General features: G+C 37.2%; 3 protein-coding genes across 5 annotated transcripts; all 3 read left to right on the plus strand.

Annotated features, from left to right (window-relative positions):
- Positions 1–324: 324 nt before the first annotated feature.
- LOC133522418 (zinc finger protein 155-like) lies at positions 325–6,542 on the plus strand. Of its 2 annotated transcripts, none has more exons than XR_009800054.1 (8): positions 325–677; positions 748–1,126; positions 1,260–1,517; positions 2,413–2,611; positions 2,899–2,988; positions 4,903–5,052; positions 5,251–5,561; positions 6,277–6,542. XR_009800054.1 is itself a non-coding variant. In XM_061857753.1 (8 exons), exons 1-7 carry the CDS (start codon positions 555–557, stop codon positions 5,384–5,386), a joined length of 1,335 nt encoding a protein of 444 aa, XP_061713737.1. In that variant the 5' UTR covers positions 328–554; the 3' UTR covers positions 5,387–5,394; positions 6,277–6,542. The 2 variants fall into 2 exon arrangements, 1 of the variants encoding a protein (XP_061713737.1); XM_061857753.1 differs by having other exon boundaries at positions 328–677; positions 5,251–5,394.
- Positions 6,543–7,627: 1,085 nt separating this feature from the next.
- LOC133522417 (zinc finger protein 700-like) lies at positions 7,628–12,211 on the plus strand. 2 transcript variants are annotated; one of them, XM_061857751.1, is made up of 7 exons: positions 7,629–7,888; positions 7,959–8,370; positions 8,555–8,815; positions 9,177–9,375; positions 10,288–10,377; positions 10,649–10,795; positions 12,064–12,211. In XM_061857751.1, the coding sequence occupies exons 1-7, from the start codon at positions 7,763–7,765 to the stop codon at positions 12,200–12,202; spliced, it is 1,374 nt and encodes a 457-aa protein (XP_061713735.1). In that variant the 5' UTR covers positions 7,629–7,762; the 3' UTR covers positions 12,203–12,211. The 2 variants fall into 2 exon arrangements, with proteins under 2 accessions (XP_061713736.1, XP_061713735.1); XM_061857752.1 differs by lacking the exon at positions 10,288–10,377 and having other exon boundaries at positions 7,628–7,888.
- Positions 12,212–13,606: 1,395 nt separating this feature from the next.
- Positions 13,607–20,409, plus strand: LOC133522420 (zinc finger protein 470-like). Its single transcript, XM_061857758.1, has 6 exons — positions 13,607–13,840; positions 13,922–14,309; positions 14,807–15,290; positions 15,404–15,493; positions 18,433–18,579; positions 20,253–20,409. Exons 1-6 carry the CDS (start codon positions 13,718–13,720, stop codon positions 20,389–20,391), a joined length of 1,371 nt encoding a protein of 456 aa, XP_061713742.1. The 5' UTR covers positions 13,607–13,717; the 3' UTR covers positions 20,392–20,409.
- The last annotated feature ends 42 nt before the right edge of the window (positions 20,410–20,451 follow it).

The following is a 20,451-nucleotide window of genomic DNA, read 5'->3' on the forward strand; positions in this document are numbered from 1 at the left end:
GTCCATCTCGCACTTGACTGCTTTTTTATTCCTCACCGTATACATTTTTATATGGTTTATGGTGGGCAACAAATAACCCGACCTTAAGTAGGTTGTTTTTGGCATGTTGTCAGGAATATATAAACGTGTTTTGAATTTTTCCGCATTGCGTATATTCTGTCCCTCGGCGACTCGCCCCTCACGTGCGCACGCGTCGGGTATAGCACATCTATACGATTCTACCATCTATGAAAGCGTGGCTTAAAAACATGTACCTACTGTACTTACCTATACACTTACTTTACTTTTTGAACTATACTTATGCTTGATATAACATGCGCAAGAAATTCAACACGCTCAATTTAAATACTCCGTGTGCAAGTAATTTATAGAATAAAAGTAGTCGTAACGAAACCATAACGTGCGTGTCATAACAAAACGCAAGCGACTTTCTAGTTTCTAGTGTCAGTGTCAAGTCAAACCCTGAATCAGTGTAATTATCGTGTTGAGGAAATAGTGAATTATTTCTAAGATATTAAGTTTGTTATTTATGTAGTGACGAAAAAAAAAACATAATGAACATTTGCAGAACTTGCCTCGAAACTCCAGCTGATAAACATATTTCGGAGCTGGAAAAAGACATAAAAGAGACCAACCGAAACTGCTTCGATATTATGCTGTTTTGTTTAGATATCGAGGTAAATGTTTATGTATTAAGTTTTTTATCACACTTTTCTACAATCATAACACATTCTGCTCTACTTACAGGTGACCCACGGCTCCAAAATAACAAGACATTTATGCAGCAAGTGCTATACAAAAATCGTAACATTTTACAATTTTAAAACCACATCTCTAAAAAATGATTCATATTTAAAGTCTCTGGACCCAGCTCTAGGGTTGGAAACGCAGAAACTGTCTGGGTATGTGGATGAAAATGGAATTAAACAGGAAGAGATAGTAGACAAAGACTGCAAAGCAGATATTAAAATAGAAATCGAAATAATGAATGATGAGTCGCTAGGGGATTTAGAAGTAGATGTTAAAAAAGAATACACATCAGAAGATGCAGAGACATATGTAGAGCCTGTTTGTTTTAAAGACAAAGTTGAATCTAGAAATATTTCAGATAATTCTGAAAAAAACGGTAAGAATAGTTCTTATATCCATTAGACATATTTTAAGATGTGTTGATCCTTAGAAAGTATTTTTATTTAGATGTGTTTATTTAATCAAATAATGAATCACTTTATTTACCATTGTTTATCTTTTATACTTAGCACCAGTGTATCAGCAATCTGTACCTCCCAAGAAATTTCCATCTGCAAAAGTGCAGCAAAAACGTGAAGTATGTGAGGAATGTGGCAAGTCTTTCCGTAATGTTAAGAAGCATGCTCTCCAGCACCGCCCCAGGGGGGAACGGCAGGCTATACAGTGTGAGGCCTGTCCTAAGACCTTTATCAATAAAACAAGTCTAAAAAATCATTACAAGAACACTCATTTAGGCATAAAATCTAAATGTGACATTTGTAATAAAGGTAAGAAGTGTTAAATTATCTTATGGTATATTAGATGTCCTTGAGTCAAGCTATTCCCACTAGTTACCAGTGGTAACTACTGGGAATAACCCCTTTAGTCAGGCAAAAATTACATATACTACATAAACTACTCATTTGACATGACACATGCATCATGATCTTAACCTTTTGAACGCCAGACGACAAAGGAACATGCCGTGCCCTGGACGCTGGCTATCACGATTATTTAAGCGAAATTGAACTTTACAGAGTCCCGCGTAAGTCGCTATTGCATTGGCGAAACTGTCGGCTGTAGCCGTCGTTGGCGTCCTTGGCAAGTCATTCAGATGTCGGCCATAGCCGACGGTGGCGGTCAAAGGGTTAAACTGATTTTTAGTATTAATAATTTCAACTTTATTTTGTTTAAGAGTGTTCCTCTGTGAAATGTTTATGGTTAAAAGTACTTATAGATCTATATACTGAACCACAAACTTACAAAAGGCATGATTTTTTTAGCAAAAGCAAAAGCATTTTTTAAGCAAAAGCTTTTCCACATGATCCAACATGTCTCGCACCAAAGTTGTGGTTTGGTTTCTCCGTCTATTAATACATTCTCAAAAACAATACAAAATAGCTTATGTGAAGTGTGTCCCCGCTGCCTTACCCCACACCCAATTACATATGGCGAAGATAGTGCATTCGCCTACTTTACAACATTGATTTGGGTTTCCATACCAATGCCTAGTGCGGGTACTCCTGGTAAGTCTGTTGTCAACCTAGTTATGCACCAATTGCAATTATGCACCTATTGCCAACCCGCAGGTTGAGATGATGATGATATGCACCAACTCCTAGAAACAACTGCTGTATACTTTTTCTGTGTTCTTTCTGTAGTTCAATAATATCAAATTTGTAGTGGTGATACACCTGAGCGTGCACAAGATGCAAGTTCACAACCCGGACACCCTGCGCTACGGCTGCCCCACGTGCGAGCGCCGCTTCATAACGCGGGCCGCGCTGGACCTACACGCCACTGTACACACCCGCGACCTTAAGTATCAGTGTGATATATGCCAGAAGAAGTTTCGTTTGAGGAACAGTATATTGAGACATATGTAAGTTTTATTTACAAGCCACAGTCCGTTTTCGTTACTCATTGTGGGGGTATGTGTATAACTGTCATGGCTTAGAATTGATATTTCATGCTGTGGTAATCATTTCATGAAATTGTATGACCTAGCCACGACATAACTACTATAAATATTAAACTTTAATACGCATTTGAGCCTTGGCCTAACCTAACGGCTCAGTCCGATAAATTGCTTTGGGTGTTTTATATATCAAATCAAATATAGTCAAATATCATATGGTATTGGTCTAATTATAATTTCGTTTATTTTAGACGAGACTTCCATCAAAAGGAAAGAAATCATCAATGTAAATTGTGCAATAAGGCTTTTTTCGGCAAAATGTCATTTAAGAGACATTTAGAGTAAGTATCTAAAATATTTTATGCAGATTATCATTATAGTTCTTTCGCGTTAATAATGCAGTAAAATCATATTGGTCGCGCCGGCCTAGCGATGGTCGTAATCGTAACCAATCAAATCGTTCCTATTTAGAAAGTATGCTTTCAACTGTGAAGTTGTGAACTTGACTTTATAATTAGGAGCGATTTGATTGGTACATTATTTAATTATAAAAACGGGACTTAATCGCGTATTGAGTATTAAATTGCTATTGTTGAAATTAAAAAAAACATTGTAATTTCAATCGGGACGAAGGTATGGGGATCTCATCCACATGGAATCCAGTCATTAGTAATGTAAACGGAAACGAATATCGAGAGTCGAAAAATTAAATATCGTTAGTGTTGTGTGTCGGCAGAGTAACATCCCTAGTGCGCAAAATTTTCAAGCTAATAAACAAGACCAAGTGCGGGTAGTTCGAAAAGCGGCCAAGTGCGAGTCGGACTCGCCCATGAAGGGTTCCGTACCATTTATGACGTATTTAAAAAAAAACTACTTACTAGATCTCGTTCCAACCAATTTTCGGTGGAAGTTTGCAAGGTAATTTACATCATATATTTTTTTAGTTTTATCATTCTCTTATTTTAGAAGTTACAGGGGGGGGGACACGCATTTTACCACTTTGGAAGTCTCTCGCGCAAACTATTCACCTTAGAAAAAAATTATATTAGAAACCTAATATCATTTTTGAAAACCTATCCATAGATACCCCACACGTATAGGTCTGATGATGAAAAAAAATTGAGTTTCAGTATGGGGAACCCCTAAAATTTATTGTTTTTTTTTATATTTTGTGTGATAATCTTAATGCGGCTTACAGAATACATCTAAGTACTTACCAAGTTTGAACAGTATAGTTGTTATAGTTTCGGAAAAAAGTGGATGTGACATACGGACGGACAGACAGACATGAAGAATCCATAAGGGTTCCGGTTTTTGCCATTTGGCTACGGCACCCTAAAAACTCGCGCGGCTAGAAGATGTTGATGTCAACTTTAGCCATTCTTTTCCGAGACCACGGGGACAACGCCGTCCTCGAAACGTCGGAGATAAATTTAAAACTCAATACGCGATTAAGTTCCGTTTCTATAATTAAATAATGTGTAAATATCGTGAAAGTTTAAATCAGTGATTTTATTGGTTACGGACGTAGCTAGGTCGGCGGACAATAATAATTTTACTGCATTCTTAACGCAAACGAGCTACAAGGTCGATGCGGCCAATTTCATCTGCGAAAAGAACCTGCCGATAATACCTAATGCACATCGGTCTTTACAAAGAGAATATGGGAGACAACGAGAGAGAAAGAGACAACGCTCTACGAACCATTATTGACAGTCTCATTATATGTATATATCTGGGTGCTACGGTAGCTGACGGTAAAAAAAAAACAGATTGGCTTGGCCGCATTGACCATACTGAATATTTTGCTAAAAAGTGTTTGTACTGCTGAATATCTAACACCACAAATAACACCTAGCCTTATTGAGCTTACCGTGGGACTTAGTCGGTTTGTGTAAAACTGTCCTATAGTCATCATCATTCATCATTTATTCATTGTGAAGTCATGTACATTTCAAGTACAGTACAGTATACAGTATTTTTGTAGTATTTATTTATTTAATATTTTAATCTCTTCTTTGGCCCGAATAAGAAATTTTTCTTTTAAATTGTAAACGTGGGTCGTTTTAATAAGGATTGTAACCTGCGCTAAGTGCCTCTCTTTTTAACCAACTAGACTTTAGAAGGAGAGGCATATAGCGATTATAGGTCGTAACGTACGCAACCTAACAACGTGGAATTACCACTGTGGCCTTATTCTCAAATAGAATTTTGAACTTTACAGTCTGTGACTTAAAGTGCACTTTTGCCCGCAGATCGCACTCTAATGAGCGACTCTACAAGTGCAAAAAATGTGACAAAGCCTTCAAGACGAAGGAATATCTCAGAAAACATTCCCGAATCACTCATAGCGACGTCAAGAACTTCAACTGTGAACTATGCAGCAAGAGCTTCAAGAGATCCTCGTAAAATTTTGATTATAAATTTTATTATTTCCTAGGCAAAATTTATTTTAGACTACACTATATCTTGGACCCTATTTTTATTTTTGTACCCTGCATCTCCCTGTCAGAAAAATAGTGTAGCCTAAAATAGGTTTTAGTATCTGGGATGTAAGAAAGAAGTCTAATGAGTGTGGTAATGATTATTTGATATTATTTCAGCGACCGAAACACTCATATGCGCACACACACGGGAGAGAAGCCGTACCCGTGCCGTCACTGCGACGCGCGCTTCAGGCAAACCAGCGCGCGCAAAAGACATGAGCTAGTTATGCACGAGGAACTTAACAAGTTCTAATGAACGTGGTAAGAAGTAGATACTGTTTCAGGGATAGACATACTCAAAAGCGCATACACACAGGAGAGAAACCGTACCCATGCCGACCCTGCATTACTAGCTTCAGGCAATTCAGCACGCGCAACAGACATGAGCGAGGTATGCACGAGGAACTTAACAAGATCTAAGGATCGTGGTAAGAAATAGATACTGTTTAGGGTTAGACACGCTCAAAAGCGTATACACACAGGAGAGAAACCGTACCCGTGCCGACCCTGCGTTTCGCGCTTAAGGCAATTACGCGCAAAAGACGGGCTAACCATGCACGAGGAACTTGGGGAACTGGAAGATTTTGCATACAATAGGTAATATACTAAACTAGGCCAGCCGTTGTAACATAAGTACCTATAGCGAAAAAACGTTTTTTTTTTTTCTTGGGCTTAGTTTAATCCTTCTTGGTCTTAAAACATCTCATAGATGATAGGATCAACTTGATGTGCTATTGCTATACGCGTGCACCTGTGAGAGACAGAACATACGCAATGCGCCAAATTAAAAACACGTTTTAACATTCCTGACAACATACCATACCAAAAACAACCACGTAATTTGGCCGGGTTATTTGTAGCCCACCATAAGCCATACTATAATTTACGGTGGGAATAAAAAAAAACTGAAACTGACAGTGACAAGCACAAACAAATCATAGCGCTTTCTTCGCTACTCCTACTGAAAGTTCCATAAGAGCATCTCGTTCGGTCATCTTCCGGCTCTACCATTTCATCCCTATACTTATTGTACCTCTATGCTCTCCCTGAACACCTGCATTCATTAACAGCTCCACACAGATCAAACCGTTTTGCGAGGAAAATACTGACAACAACATTATTTTCATATTTTGTCTGTTTCAGGTAATTCATATCACATGCACCGTCAATAATCGCTGCTTACTTGCCTATACACTATACCTACCGACGGTGTAACAATGCTGTTTCGTTTAGCTTCTGTTGGGTGGACCATCCGACCCGACGTCATGGAAGAGTTTATATCCGAAGGGGATGGCGCTGCTTCTAAAGAGACCGAGGTGTCTGTGTCTATAGCGAGCCTCAACATTTTCTAAATACAATAAGCGATGTATGGTTTATTAAATATATTAAACATCTTACATTAAAACAGATGGTCAATGTATTTTCCAATAATGTGTTTCGTAAATAGTGAGTAATAATCATGGCACTCCTGCAAAGAGGGACAGAAAACAGTATATTACTTTCCTGTCCGTCTTAGCTAGGTGTCCGGCCAAAGGATACATGTATAGATGTAATAATGACCCCTTATAACCGATAAATACCCTCATCCTTACTTCTGCAGAGTTTTTTTGTAAAGCTTTAAAATATAAACAATCTATACAATACGAGTACAAGGTGTATACACATAATATGTATATGTAAGCAGCATGCGTCCTAGTGAGTATTGTATTATTTGGTCCGCACCAAAGTGAAAAATTTAAAAATGTATCAAGTAGGCCTCAAGGGCTGTTTTACAAGTCAATACAACATTTATAGTAACATCATATAGTGACATGAAAAATACATAACAACATTTATAAATATAGCGGTGGTGGCCGAGTGGATATGACGTCCGACCAATGAGTTTTTCGGAACTTATGTACGAAATATCATTTGATATTTACCACTAGCTTTCCGGTGAAGGAAAACATCGTGAGGAAACCTGTATACATCTGCGAAGAAATTCAAAGGTGTATGTGAAGTCCTCGATCCGCATTGGGCTAGCGTGGGGACTATAGCCCGAGCCCTCTCGCACATGAGAGGAGGCCTGTGCCCAGCAGTGGGACGTATATAGGCTGAATTATTTATGAATACAACAGCCAATACCTGGGTAAACATTACATTATAATAATCTTAAAATAAATAATTACTACAATACAACAGAGATGTATAGTCTGTGGTTTAAAATTTAATGTATTTTATCTGGAGATGTAAAAGGTCCCCAATGTCAGAGTTCTAATACTAATTAGATTTGGAGGTGTGAAGTTGGTGTGAAGTCTCTCCAAGTGCCAAAATAAACTTTATATGAAATAAATAAATCGCATCTGGACTGTTAAGCTAGCAGTCTCATAAAGTGCGTACCTCAATATCCGCCGTGTGCAAGTAGCAGAAAGCTACATTATGTCGTAACGAAACGCAATCTGTGTGCTGTCAAGGTCATGTATGTCAAAATGCCCAAAATCTGACGGCTCCTGCAGTTCATGCACGCTCCCTAATATCCAAAGAGCATATAATCACTAAGTTCTACTATTATCATTACGATTTATGTGCTGTGATGTTATGATATTCAAAACTTAAGTTTTCTGTATTTATTTTTGGCAACAAAAGAATCATGATGAACATGTGTAGAACTTGCCTCGGAACTCCTGCTAACAAACTTATTTCGGACCTAGGAAAGGGCTTGAAATGGAGCAATAAAAACTGCTTCGAGATAATCGCGTTTTGCTTAGATGTCGAGGTAAATATTTATTTTATAGCCTTTTCGAACACTCACCTATAATTATTACACATTTCTGCTGCGATTACAGGTCACCAAAGATTCTAAAATAACAACGAATTTATGCAGCAAGTGTTACAGAAAAATCATAACATTATACAAGTTTAAAGCCCTGTCTTTAAAAAATGACTCATATCTGAAGTCTCTTTATCCAGTTGTACAGTTAAATGGTCAGAAACTATCTGTGTATGTTGATGAGAACGGAATTAAACACGAGAATTTTCTAGAACCTGATGAATTTGGTCCAAGTTTAGTAGAAGACTGTAATGAGGAGCTTAAAATAGAAATAGATGTTAAGACAGCTGACTCACAAGAAAATCTAGAAGTAGATGTTAAAAATGAAGACACTTTAGAAGCTATAGAGCCAGATGAATCAAATGATGAGCCTTTACATGTTGTTCAAAAAGATAAATATGATAATATTAAGAATACCAAAGGAAAAGGTAAGAACAAAGTATATGCCTCTATGTATGGTATGCTTCGATTTAGATTTGTTAGCCACAATTGTTATACATCTAATTTTATTAATGTTGAACTCAAATGTAGAAAACAAGAAATTATACTTGCTTCTTGTGTTGGCCAACAAGTATTCTATCTGATTGTATTTTTTTTGTTTATTTTATCCAGTAAAAAAGAAACGTAGCCGTCCAGGAAGAGTAAAATCACAAAAAAAGCATAATTCTAATCATGAACTGCAAGTGTGCGAAGAGTGTGGAAAATCTGTGCGTAACCTCAAAGACCACACCCTTCAGCATCTGCCAAGGGATCAGCGCCCGAGGGTGCAGTGCAAGGCATGTCCTAAGACCTTTGCCACCTTAAGCGGCCGATACAACCATTACAAATATGCTCATTTAGGCCTCAAACCTAAATGTGATATTTGTAATAAAGGTAGTAAGGGGTTAACAGTGTCCAGTGACAGATTTCCGATTTCAAAATTTGATTAAATAAAACTAAAAGATGTAAACCAAAATGAATTCTTATAAACAGAAGATGAGTGTGAGTTAAAATTTTTGAAACTCATACTTTCTCTTTAGCTTTCAATCGGTTTAGTTGGGTCTACCAAGGGTGTTAAAAAATTAAAATTGGATTTGAAATCGAAAATCTGCCACTGGATTTTCTATATTATTATCAGAATATTTTTAAATAAATACAGTGTCCTACCACTGAACTAGCACCATTCTTAGTGTCAAGGCTCGTTCATAGATATATGTCTAATATACACAAAAAATTAGTAGTGTTCAATTTGTAGAGGTGAGATGTCTGAACGTGCACAAGATGCAAGTGCACAACCCAAATGCTCTTCCATATAGCTGTGTATCATGCGAGCGCCGCTTCGTGACGCAGTCCGCGCTCGATGTACACATGGTCGCGCACACTATGGACCCCAAATTTGAGTGTAATATCTGTCAGAAGAAATTCCGCATGAAGCATCTTGTTTTAAAACATATGTAAGTTGCGTTTACTCATTATTTATTCTCTCATTCAAGATCCCTGTATACCTTATTTTTAACATAAGTCTAAAAGACAGATAAAGACAAACAGTTGTGTGCAATATAATAGCAGTACACTCTGCGAAGAGCGTCTTTTAGAAAAGTTTATTTTTTTCTGGATGACTTGGGTTTAGATGTAAAGCTTTGATTGAAAATAATAGGAAAGAATCTAAATTACAATTATAGTACACAATTGTATTTTTTTCGTAGGGTTTTACGTTTTTATAAGAATTTCCGCAACTTAGTAAAAACAGCCGATTTTCATGATATTTTTTTATACTTCCAATATCATTTAAGTAAAGGTTACAATTAATTTTGAAACAATATCAAGTAATGCAGAATGATTATATAAAAAGATACAATATTATTGATCTAAAGTTATAGTTTTCCCTTAATTTACATTTTCTTATGTACTGCTATTATATTGCACACAACTGTACGATTCATAGTTAATTCAGGCCAGTGACGCGTTTATGAATAACGCCATAATCTCCTGCGTTAGATCATCTGTGACATGATTTTATATTTCATAATCGACGACCTGTCTGGCCTAGTGGGTAGTGACCCTGCCTATGAAGCCATGGTCCTGGGTTCAAATCCTGGTAAGGGCATTTATTCTTGTGATGAGCACGGATATTTGTTCCTGAGTCATGGGTGTTTTCTATCTATTTAAGTAAAATGATATTTCATACATAAGTTCCGTAAAAATAATTGGTACAATCCGGGGTTTGAACCCGCGACCTCCAGATTGCAAGTCGCACGCTCTTGCCGGTGCCACCAGCGCTTCGCATTGATTTATTTTATTATAATTATTATGTATGTATTTTCTTAAATATTTAACTAATTACTTATTTATGTTGTTTATTTTAGACGGAAGATCCATGAGAATGAAAAGAATTATCAATGTGATGTGTGTGCTAAGCCTTTTTTCGAAAAAGTATTACTTCAGAGACATGCAAAGTGAGCATTATAAATGTTTTTATTACAAAAAAAAAATTAAAAATTATGAACCAATGCTGAACACAGATGGCGCTGTAATCTTTAAAAAAACATGATATATAATATGCTAAATCCACAGACTGCATACTTTTAAGTTACCGACAATTGGAACCATTCTGTGGGTTTTTAACTTTATTTATTTAATTCAATTGCTGAAAAAAACTTGTTTATTTTTATCGCATACCGTCTTGGACTTAATGGCCTGTTACTTAAGGTTCACTTTTGCTCACAGGACGCACTCGGAGAAGCGCCTGTACAACTGCAACGACTGTGGCCTAGCCCTCAAGACGAAGGATACACTGAGGAACCACCTCCTGCTCCATCGCAGTAACAAGGACTATCCGTGTGAACTGTGCAGCAAGAGCTTCCAAAAACTCGAGTAAAATAATAATTTAAATAATGTCTAATCATGAGGTCGGAACGGATGCCGACGAACGGATGCGGACCAATGCGGATTTGTAGGCCGCTCCGATATGTGAGCGAGACAGCGCTATGATATGTCCCGTTCTAGCATTCGCATCTACTGGGAAGCAGGAGTTATGATTAGAGATACCACACATTAGCGTCTTGAGTGTCGGCGTCTAGTTCAGTGTTGGCCGAAACGTTAATGCAATTAAAAATTATTGACCATTAACCATTATAAATTGAACCGTAAACTGTAACCGTCCGTTACGGTTACGGTTCAATTAATAATGGTTAATGCAATCAATGTTCGGCCAACACTGGCGTCTAGTCACTCTAGTCGGCCCTACGAAAAATAGTGTAGTTGCGTCCAGCAGCGATATCTGGCGGCTTACCGCGAAAAACGAAATTCGCAAATTACGGGAATCTTCCTCTTTTACTCTCACCAAGACGTAGAGTGACAGAGAAAAATGCCCGCAATGGACGAACTTAGATTTTTCTCGGTTATAGGCCTGATGGGTCGAATGATCATCCCTATGGCAGTTCCTCCATATTGGATAGGCTCAGTTAAAAAAAAATTGAAGAAATTGGTTTTTACCGTAATTATATTACTTGTTTGTTAAAAAAAAATACTACAACGGTGGCAAACAAGTCGCCCGCCTGATGGTAAGCAGTCTCCGTAGCCTATGTACGTCTGCAACTCCAGTGGAGTTACATGCGCGTTGCCGACCCTAACACTCCGCACCCTCGTTGAGCTCTGGCAACCTTACTCACCGGCAGGAACACAACACTATGAGTAGGGTCACTATGGGTAGGGTAAGGGTATTATAATATAGTTACTCCATCCATACAAAAATTAACTGTCATAAGTACATAAAGATAAGATAAATATATTTTATTATTTAAGTAGGCGTATTACAATGCGCTTATGAACGTCAAATAAAGCTACACCGGCTCTAACCCTACACCTCTGACCCGAGAAGATTTAAATCCCCCCTCAATTGGAGGAGGGTATCCCAATATGGACCGGCAAGAAACTTTGCAGGACACATTTTTTCAAAGCATTACATCTTATAATTAACATGCATTAATTAAGAAAAAAATACAATTTAGATTACTATAGAAATCATGCTCATCGATAGGGATCATCATTCGACGCGCCAGGAATAACTATAGAGTTCGCTCGACGCCAACGCTTGGGACGCGCTAGCCTGGGTCCCTCAAAAGTATTTTGTACTGTTTCAGCTACTTGAGGGTCCACATGGTGACCCACACGAAGGAGAAGCGTTACGAGTGCCGCTACTGCAGCGCGCGCTTCGGCCGCGCGCACCACCGCAGCCGCCACGAGGCCACCGCGCACCAGAAACAGCTAAAAGACAAATAAACGATCATTTCAAACTTTTATATGTATTTTTTTTTCAACCCTGAATCATTCGTTTCTCTATCTTCACGAAAAAGTAGATGTTAGGTATTATTAACTAAGGGCCTGTTTCACATTGTTTAAGCTAATGAACAAGTAAATTAACTGCCAGATAAAACTACCTTAAGTTGTAAAGGTTATCTACCAGTTAAGCTTATTTGAAGGTCAAATAAGTGGCAAGTACCTTATTCAGGACTTTGACATTGTGAAACAGGACCTACGTTGAAATTTCTTGCCTCTATATCGTTAGCATATTCTTTACCTGCCTCTATATATTTTATTTATTTATTTAAACTTTATTGCACACAAAGAAAAATGTACAAATGGCGAACTTAATGCCAAAAGGCATTCTCTAGCAGTCAACCATTAGGTCAAACAGAGATATTTGGGTATGTTGGCGCAGAAAAATTAATAAGAAAAAAATTAAACGTGAAGTCAAATAATATTAAAAATATATAAATAGTTAAATACTACTACTTATATAAGTAATGTATAAAAGATAGACTAATACATATAATGTAAAGGTCTTAGCACATTGTTACAACTCAACAGCCACTCGACTCAAAATTAAATATTGAAATTAAAGCCTAATCTTGTATGTCCTATAGTACAATGTTTAAATTTAGGTAACTGTCGGGTGGTCTACGCGTCGTCCACTCGTCGTCCACTAAGGTGAACCAAAAGTGAGTTGAGTTGGTGTGGAATTGGTATAGTGTGCGAAGACCTTAATTATGTACATATACATGATGGTGAACCTTATTTAAGTTCTTCTGACTGCTTGCGAAGTGGGCGTTTGAAAACGGGTTTGCTTGGGGCTTGTCGAATAAAGAGAGGGAGGGAATTCCAGAGACGGATTGTGATTTTGAATTAAAGAGAATACTAGAGGAACGAAGAATGTGATTCTTCTGAAAATTGAGCTATGCTTTGCGCACGTATCCTTACCTATGTGTGCCAGTTACAAGCACCACGTGCTAGTACAATAATCAGTGCTGATCGATATTGTATTCATAGAAAGTTAAAGATTTTTTTTGGTGTACATACATAAATCAGGCCATTAATTATAGAATGTGATTTGCGATCAGCCCTAAATCTCATTTCATTAAAGTCTTGCACAAAAATAATTTGAAAAAAATATTCATTTTATTTTATATAGGTACTCTGATGAAATACAAGTCGTAAAAATAATAATCACTGATCGCAAATTTATTATTAATCTGGCAAAAAAAAACACTTACGCATATTGCTGTGCTCAATAAGGACTTGATAAGGACTTACTCGCATCGTGTAGAAGCTCCATAAATCCCACTAAACACATTTCAACATCAACGCATGTGTGCGAAACGAAAACGAAACGCAAGTGCCAATATATATATATTATATATGTATACATTATTGTGTGTTGTTCTTTACGGTGTATAAATATGTGATTTTCCAATTTTTTAGGTTTTTACTCAATTTCCAAGCGAAAAACACTGAACGATGAACACGTGCAGAACATGCCTCAAAACTCCAGCTGATAAGCGTATTTTGGAGCTGGAAAAGGTCATAAAAGATGGCAACAAGAACTCTTTCCAGGTTATGCTGTTTTGTTTAGATATAGAGGTAAATATTTGTGTAAGGCTTTGTTTTTTTTTCCCATGGACGAATTTATGCTCAACTTGATATATTTCGCTTCAATTACAGGTCATCGAAACCTCTAAAGTAACAACAAATTTATGTAACAATTGCTATAGAAAAATCATATCGTATTACAAGTTCAAGACTCTATCTCTGAAAAATGATGCATATTTAAAATCTTTAGTGCCACCTGTGCAGTTGGAAGACCAGACATTGTCTGTGTATGTGGATGAACTTGGAATTAAACACGAGAATTTCTTAGACTCTGATGATTTTGGTCCCAGTCTTGTAGAAGACAATCCAGAATTTAAAATAGAAGAGGAGGTTAAGGAAGAAGTAGAAATGAATGTTAAGAATGAAGACACATGTCAACATCCAGAGTTAGATGAAGAGCCATTGAGTGTGGTACAGAAGGTTAAATATGAAAATGTTAAAAATGATTATAAAGAAAATGGTATAAATTACATTACCATTTAGATTTGTAGTTGTTATGTACCTAGTGTTATTGCACCAATTTAAGTCACTTCAAACTCAGATACATCCAACTGTCAGTTTTTGAAATTTTGGTATAAAGAAAAGGTAAGGGTAGATATTTCCTAAGAGGGTCTAATGGATTTATCCGAGTTTGAAGTTAAGCAAGAAACAAGTTAATCTCAACTGTTCTAGGGAAGCATAGTCACTAAAAATGTGCTGCACTTGTAAATTTTCATGTGCATACATGTGCTCAATTTTTAAAACAAAACTCCCTAAAACGAAACTAAACGGAAGACTGAAAGTAAACACTAAAAACTGTATATAATATAAGGTTTACTTTCTTGAAAGTTTTACAGATTACATACCTGAATTTCTAAGCACAACAATGTTACCGTATGCTTAACATGATATCTATCTACACTCTTGTCGTGACTAACTGCTAATTGTATTTGTATTCTTACTTTTTCACTTTTCTAGCACCAGTGTACAAAAAACGTGGGCGTTCCAATATTGTAAACCTACCAAAAAAAGGAAAGGTGAAAGAAGAGCGTCAAGTGTGTGAGGAGTGCGGCAAGTCCGTCCGTAACCTCAAGGGTCATTCCCTTCTTCACCAGCAAAAGGGTGAGAGGCAAATGATTCAGTGTAAACTCTGCCCGAAACTCTTTAATACTGACTCAGGTCGCAACAAACATTACCGTAACATCCACTTAGGCTTATCTAATGTTAGCAAGTCTATATGTGATATTTGTAACAAAGAGGTTAAACATCTGAAGGGACACATAAAAATGATGCATAATAGAGAAAGTTTACCATACGGCTGTGGGTCGTGCGAGCGCAGGTTCTTGTGCCGTTCGGCACTTAAGAAACACATGGCCAAACATGTTGGCGTGCCAGAAATACCATATGAGTGTGATATATGCAAAAGAAGGTTCCACACTAAGACTCTTGTCTCAAAACATATGTGAGTTGAAGATACCAAAATAAAATAGATATATCTTCTATTCTAATGTAACATATTATCTTTGAAATGGTTTGTTTGATTATTAGTTTAAGTAATTATGATATTTGTTTCAGACGGCAATTCCATTTAAATGTAAAGAATTATCTATGTGAAATCTGTTCTAAGACTTTTTTTGATAAACATCCATTTATTATTCATATGGAGTAAGTATCATAGTCTTCTTTTTCTTTTCATCCTGTTACCCCCTGCTGGGGTGTAGGGCTCGAACCATTTTCTTCCACTGACTCGGTCCTGGGCAGCTTGGGTAACCTCCTCCCACCCCATCCCCAATACACCCAACTCTTGCTCCACGGAAAGGCGCCAAGTAGATTTAGGGCGACCATGTTTCCGTTTTCCGTATCATAGTGAGCTATATGAATAGCTCGCTCGCTACTCTGACAAAAGATGGACACTAAAAGCGACAACTTGGAAAGGTCCAGTAGGCAAAAGAAAACAAGGAAGGCCAAAAGAATGGTGCGCAGATGAGATATCTCACGTAGCTGGTACAAACTGGACAGAGATAGCCAAAGACCGAAGTGTCTGGAAAAATTTGGAGGAGACCTTTACCCGAACGGGACCTTAAATAACACATCAAATATTCATATACATACTCTTCGTAGTTTAAACTATTTAATAAAAAAAAAAATGTTTTTAATATTTAATATTGTATACTTTAAGGAATAAAAAGGTTTATTATTATTATTATTAAGTATCATAGTAGTCTAATGTAAGTACATAATATACACAGTGAAATTTAATCGGTGATCAGGAACCAATTTTTCCAAATCAGTAATCGATGGCAATCACATTTATGGTGCACTAGCACACCTAAGTAATTTTTTCCTACCTAATATTTAAGGTGAAAATAAATTTTAATTGAAATTTATTGTCTAAAGAGTAAAACCTCTTTCCACTGAAGTGTTATTGACCAATAAGCTGTCGATTTGTCATTTTTAGGGTTCCGTAGTCAACTAGGAACCCTTATAGTTTCGCCATGTCCGTCTGTCTGTCTGTCCGAGGCTTTGCTCCGTGGTCGTTAGTGCTAGAAAGCTGAAATTTGGCATGCATATATAAATCAATAAAGCCGACAAAGTCGTACAATAAATTCTAAAAATGTAATTTTTAAATTGTTAAATTTCCCACCTAAGCGATGACACATGATGTACACCTACTTCCCTCCAATAAAAGTAAGGGTTCATAATAATTATTTGATTTTAGGTTTTATCACATACATCCTCCCACAAGTTCAAAATATTAATGTGATCTGTGTGAAAGTCAACACCGACATTGGTGAATTCACCCTGTGCAAATTGGCAGGGAATAAAAGCCAGAATATACAAAGTAAAATAGGGTGTTCATGTATCTATTAATTATAAAGTGATCGGTTTTTTGGATTCGACATGGGGTGAACGACCTCAATCATTATGTTAGTATGGATATGGCCCGGGAATCCGGGCTTTATGTTGTTAGAAAAGGCAAAAAAATACAATGTGTTTATTTTATTACACTTTAAAACATCTAAGTAGCTGATAGACGAGTACTTACTCACCGTTCTTTTGTCTAAATCGAACAAATGAGCACAAGTGTTTACACTGGCAGCTCATTTGCTGCCTCCAAAGCAGCACATTTTGTACCGTTTGGATAAAAGTTCGGCGAGTAAGTACGCGTGTCTATCAGCTAATATATGGTTACTACGGGTTAATTGTTTGAATAAATGAATTCGTTATCAAAAAGTGAATTACACTTCTTTCAACTGAGAGGTAGTTTGAGAAAAACAATGTCCACAATGTCAAATGGTTTTATTGCTCACCAAAAATAATTAGAACTGAAATCCAGAGAAAATAATGAAATGTCAATGTCAAGATTTTGAAGTATTTTTTCCATCATGACAGATATATAAGCTAATACTTTGTGGAGGTTTTAATATATTTTGCTTTAAATAAAATGTTGAGATTAGGAAAAGAATAGAAGTTTTTGTCACAACTGGTTGCCATGTAATAGTAAAAAATTCCTTAGAGATAATTTAAATTGTTTTATTTTTGTACGGTTTGTTCGGTATCGCGGGAAACTGTCGTATCTATATTAACTTTTCTACTTGATATCCCGCGAGGGAGAATCCGAATAACCGATCACTGTTATAACGATATCATTAGCTGTAATTAACTAAATAGATGGTGAAGTAAATTGCATGAGATCTCGCGTATTCAATTCTATTTAGGTTGGTAAATATTTTTAAACAACTGATTAAATTTCACCATGTATATTATATGTATATATATATATTCTGTAAAAAAAAGTCTAACACTGCTGTATATTATGTATTTTGTTAATGATTGCAGCTGGTGTGCTGCAATTGTTAAAAAAAAATCATTAGATTAAATGTGCCAATTTCCAAAAACATAAACTAAATGACTACAGGGTCTTTTTGGGTTCCTGATAGATGGAACCATACTGATTAAAATGTCAATTTAATGTGTGGTGCTGGTGCAGACACAAAAAGGACATTTGCTTTTTTACTAACCCGGCTATAAAATGTTGTATGTGTCAACGGTAATAGATCAAATTGACGCCAATTTAATTTTTGGCCAAATTGGCAATTTCATTTGCCCGTCTAAATTGCCTTTAAGAACCCAATAAATAAATAAATAATAATAATAAATATTATAGGACATTATTACACAAATTGACTAAGTCCCACAGTAAGCTCAATTTGTGTTGAGGGTACTTAGACAACGATATATATAATATATAAATATTTAAATACACCCATGACCCAGGAACAAATATCCATACTCATCACACGAATAAATGCCCTTACCAGGATTTGAACCCGGGACCATCGGCTTCATAGGCAGGGTCACTACCCACGAGGCCAGACCGGTCGTCAAACGACAGCATAGGTTTTCTCTGCACTATGTCTAGTTTTGTTATATATGGGATCTGGCTTAAAGGACCTCTAAATCTAAAAATTTAAATCTAAATTCCAAAAAGCAACAATTTGCCACTAATAGCAGGATCGACATGGAAACCTATAATTGCGCCATGTGTAATAAGCTTGCCATAAAACATATTTGTTGTTATCACATACTGACTTGGCTTGCAGGTCGCACTCCAAGGAGCGGCTATACAAATGCAAGGACTGCGGCCTACCCCTCAAGACAAAGGAAACGCTGAGGAATCACCGCTTGCTCCATCGTAACGACAAGGAGTTCCCGTGTGAACTATGCAGCAAGAAATTCCAAAAACTCGCGTAAATTTTACCGACAATTTGAACTTTTTAGTTATATCACGTTGTGTCCTCGTAAAATTTTCCTGTTTTTAATTGGAACCTTGTTGCCTTAATAACTTAAAAAAACCGGACAAGTGCCAGTCGGACACGCTCACCGAGGGTCCGTACTTTTTAGTATTTGTTGTTATAGTGGTAACAGAATATCACGGATCATGAGATACAGCCTGGTGACAGATGGACAGACGAACGGATGGACATTGGAGTTTTAGTAATAGGGTCTCGTACAACATATCTTTAAAAATGTCAAATCCATAGGCTATCGGCTACAGGATATGGATCCTAACTGGCAAGGTTGTGATACTTATCTAATAATACGTTCTCATGGTCAGGGCTATAAACGCGAAAATCGAAATTTGCAATTTGCAGGCATCTTTCTCTGTGATTCTAATTACGCCGTCGCCGACGCCGAGCTCATTGGAGTAAAAGAGATAAATCCCCGCAATTTGCGAATTTCGGTTTTCGCGGTAGGCCTTCAGTTCCAGGTGTAATCTTTTTACCGATTCGCTAGCAGCATATAGCATTAGACAACAGTGTTGGCCGAACGTTAATTAGAATTGAAAATACTGAAAATTACACATTAAAAATTGAACCGTACTGTAACCGTCAGTTACGGTTAACGGTTCAATATGTAATGGTTAGTTTTTGATATTTTCAAATCTAATTAACAGTCGGCCAACACTGTTAACAGAGGGCCTACCGCGAACCACGTTCGACATGTTGCCTCTCTGTCGCACTCGTAAATTCGTACGTAAGTGTGACAGGAAGGCAACACGTCGAACGTGGTTCGCGGAAGCCCCTCTGATCTTTTTTTTTTTTTTTTTAATACTACGTCGGTGGCAAACAAGCATACGGCCCGCCTGATGGTAAGCAGCCTCCGTAGCCTATGTACGCCTGCAACTCCAGAGGAGTTACATGCGCGTTGCCGACCCTAAACCCGCCCCCCCTCATTGAGCTCATTCAAAATCGGCATTTTAAGGCCCAAATAATGTCCAAACATGAGTTGGGAATTTTGTTAACCTTGACTTAACTGCATTTTCCAACTCTGTTATCACACTCATGCGGATCCGCAAGCCACTCCGATATGGAAGCGATACAGCGCTATGTATATATAGTTGGTCAAACCAATTTGTCAGTTAATAAGAACAAAAAAACCTATACTCGTCCTTTTTTTTGGGTGCTAGTACTAGTGTAAAACAAAGATAGTATGATTCTCTCTGTCTATGTTGACATGAGATCGTCCTTTGACAAACTATATATACTATATCTCCCTCACCCAAGCGGTGTCTAGATCCGCATTTAATATGAATCCGGTTAAACAATAATATCCGGTTCCCAGGACCAACGTGCGGGTTGCGGGGGAAGGCGGTGATTTTAAACTTCCGGAGAGTAGTAGCAAGAAATGTTCAATGATTTACAATGTTAAGTTATAAAAAAATTATGTTAAATGGATAGTTTTATGTTATAAAAAAAAATGTTAAACCCGGCCTCGAGGGTCCCGAAAAGAACACTGAAAGTAAATTCGCTCTAATTGATGGAGGTAATGCACGCACGAGGCATAAAACGTGTTAAGGTGCATTGCACCGAACAAAGACCGTCTCATGTAAGGCAGTCAAAAATATTGGATATTCTTTCAGCTACTTGAGGGTCCACATGGTGACCCACACGAAGGAGAAACGTTACGAGTGCCGCTACTGCGGCGTGCGTTTCGGCCGCTCGCACCACCGCAGTCGCCACGAGTCCACCGCGCACCAGAAACAGCTAAAAGACGAATAAACAATCATTAAACTTTTATATGTATCTTTTCCAACTCCTGAATCATTAGTTTCTGTAACT

This window comes from Cydia pomonella, chromosome 10 (genome assembly GCF_033807575.1).
Source record: "Cydia pomonella isolate Wapato2018A chromosome 10, ilCydPomo1, whole genome shotgun sequence".
In the NCBI taxonomy this organism is placed as follows: Eukaryota; Metazoa; Arthropoda; class Insecta; order Lepidoptera; family Tortricidae; genus Cydia; species Cydia pomonella.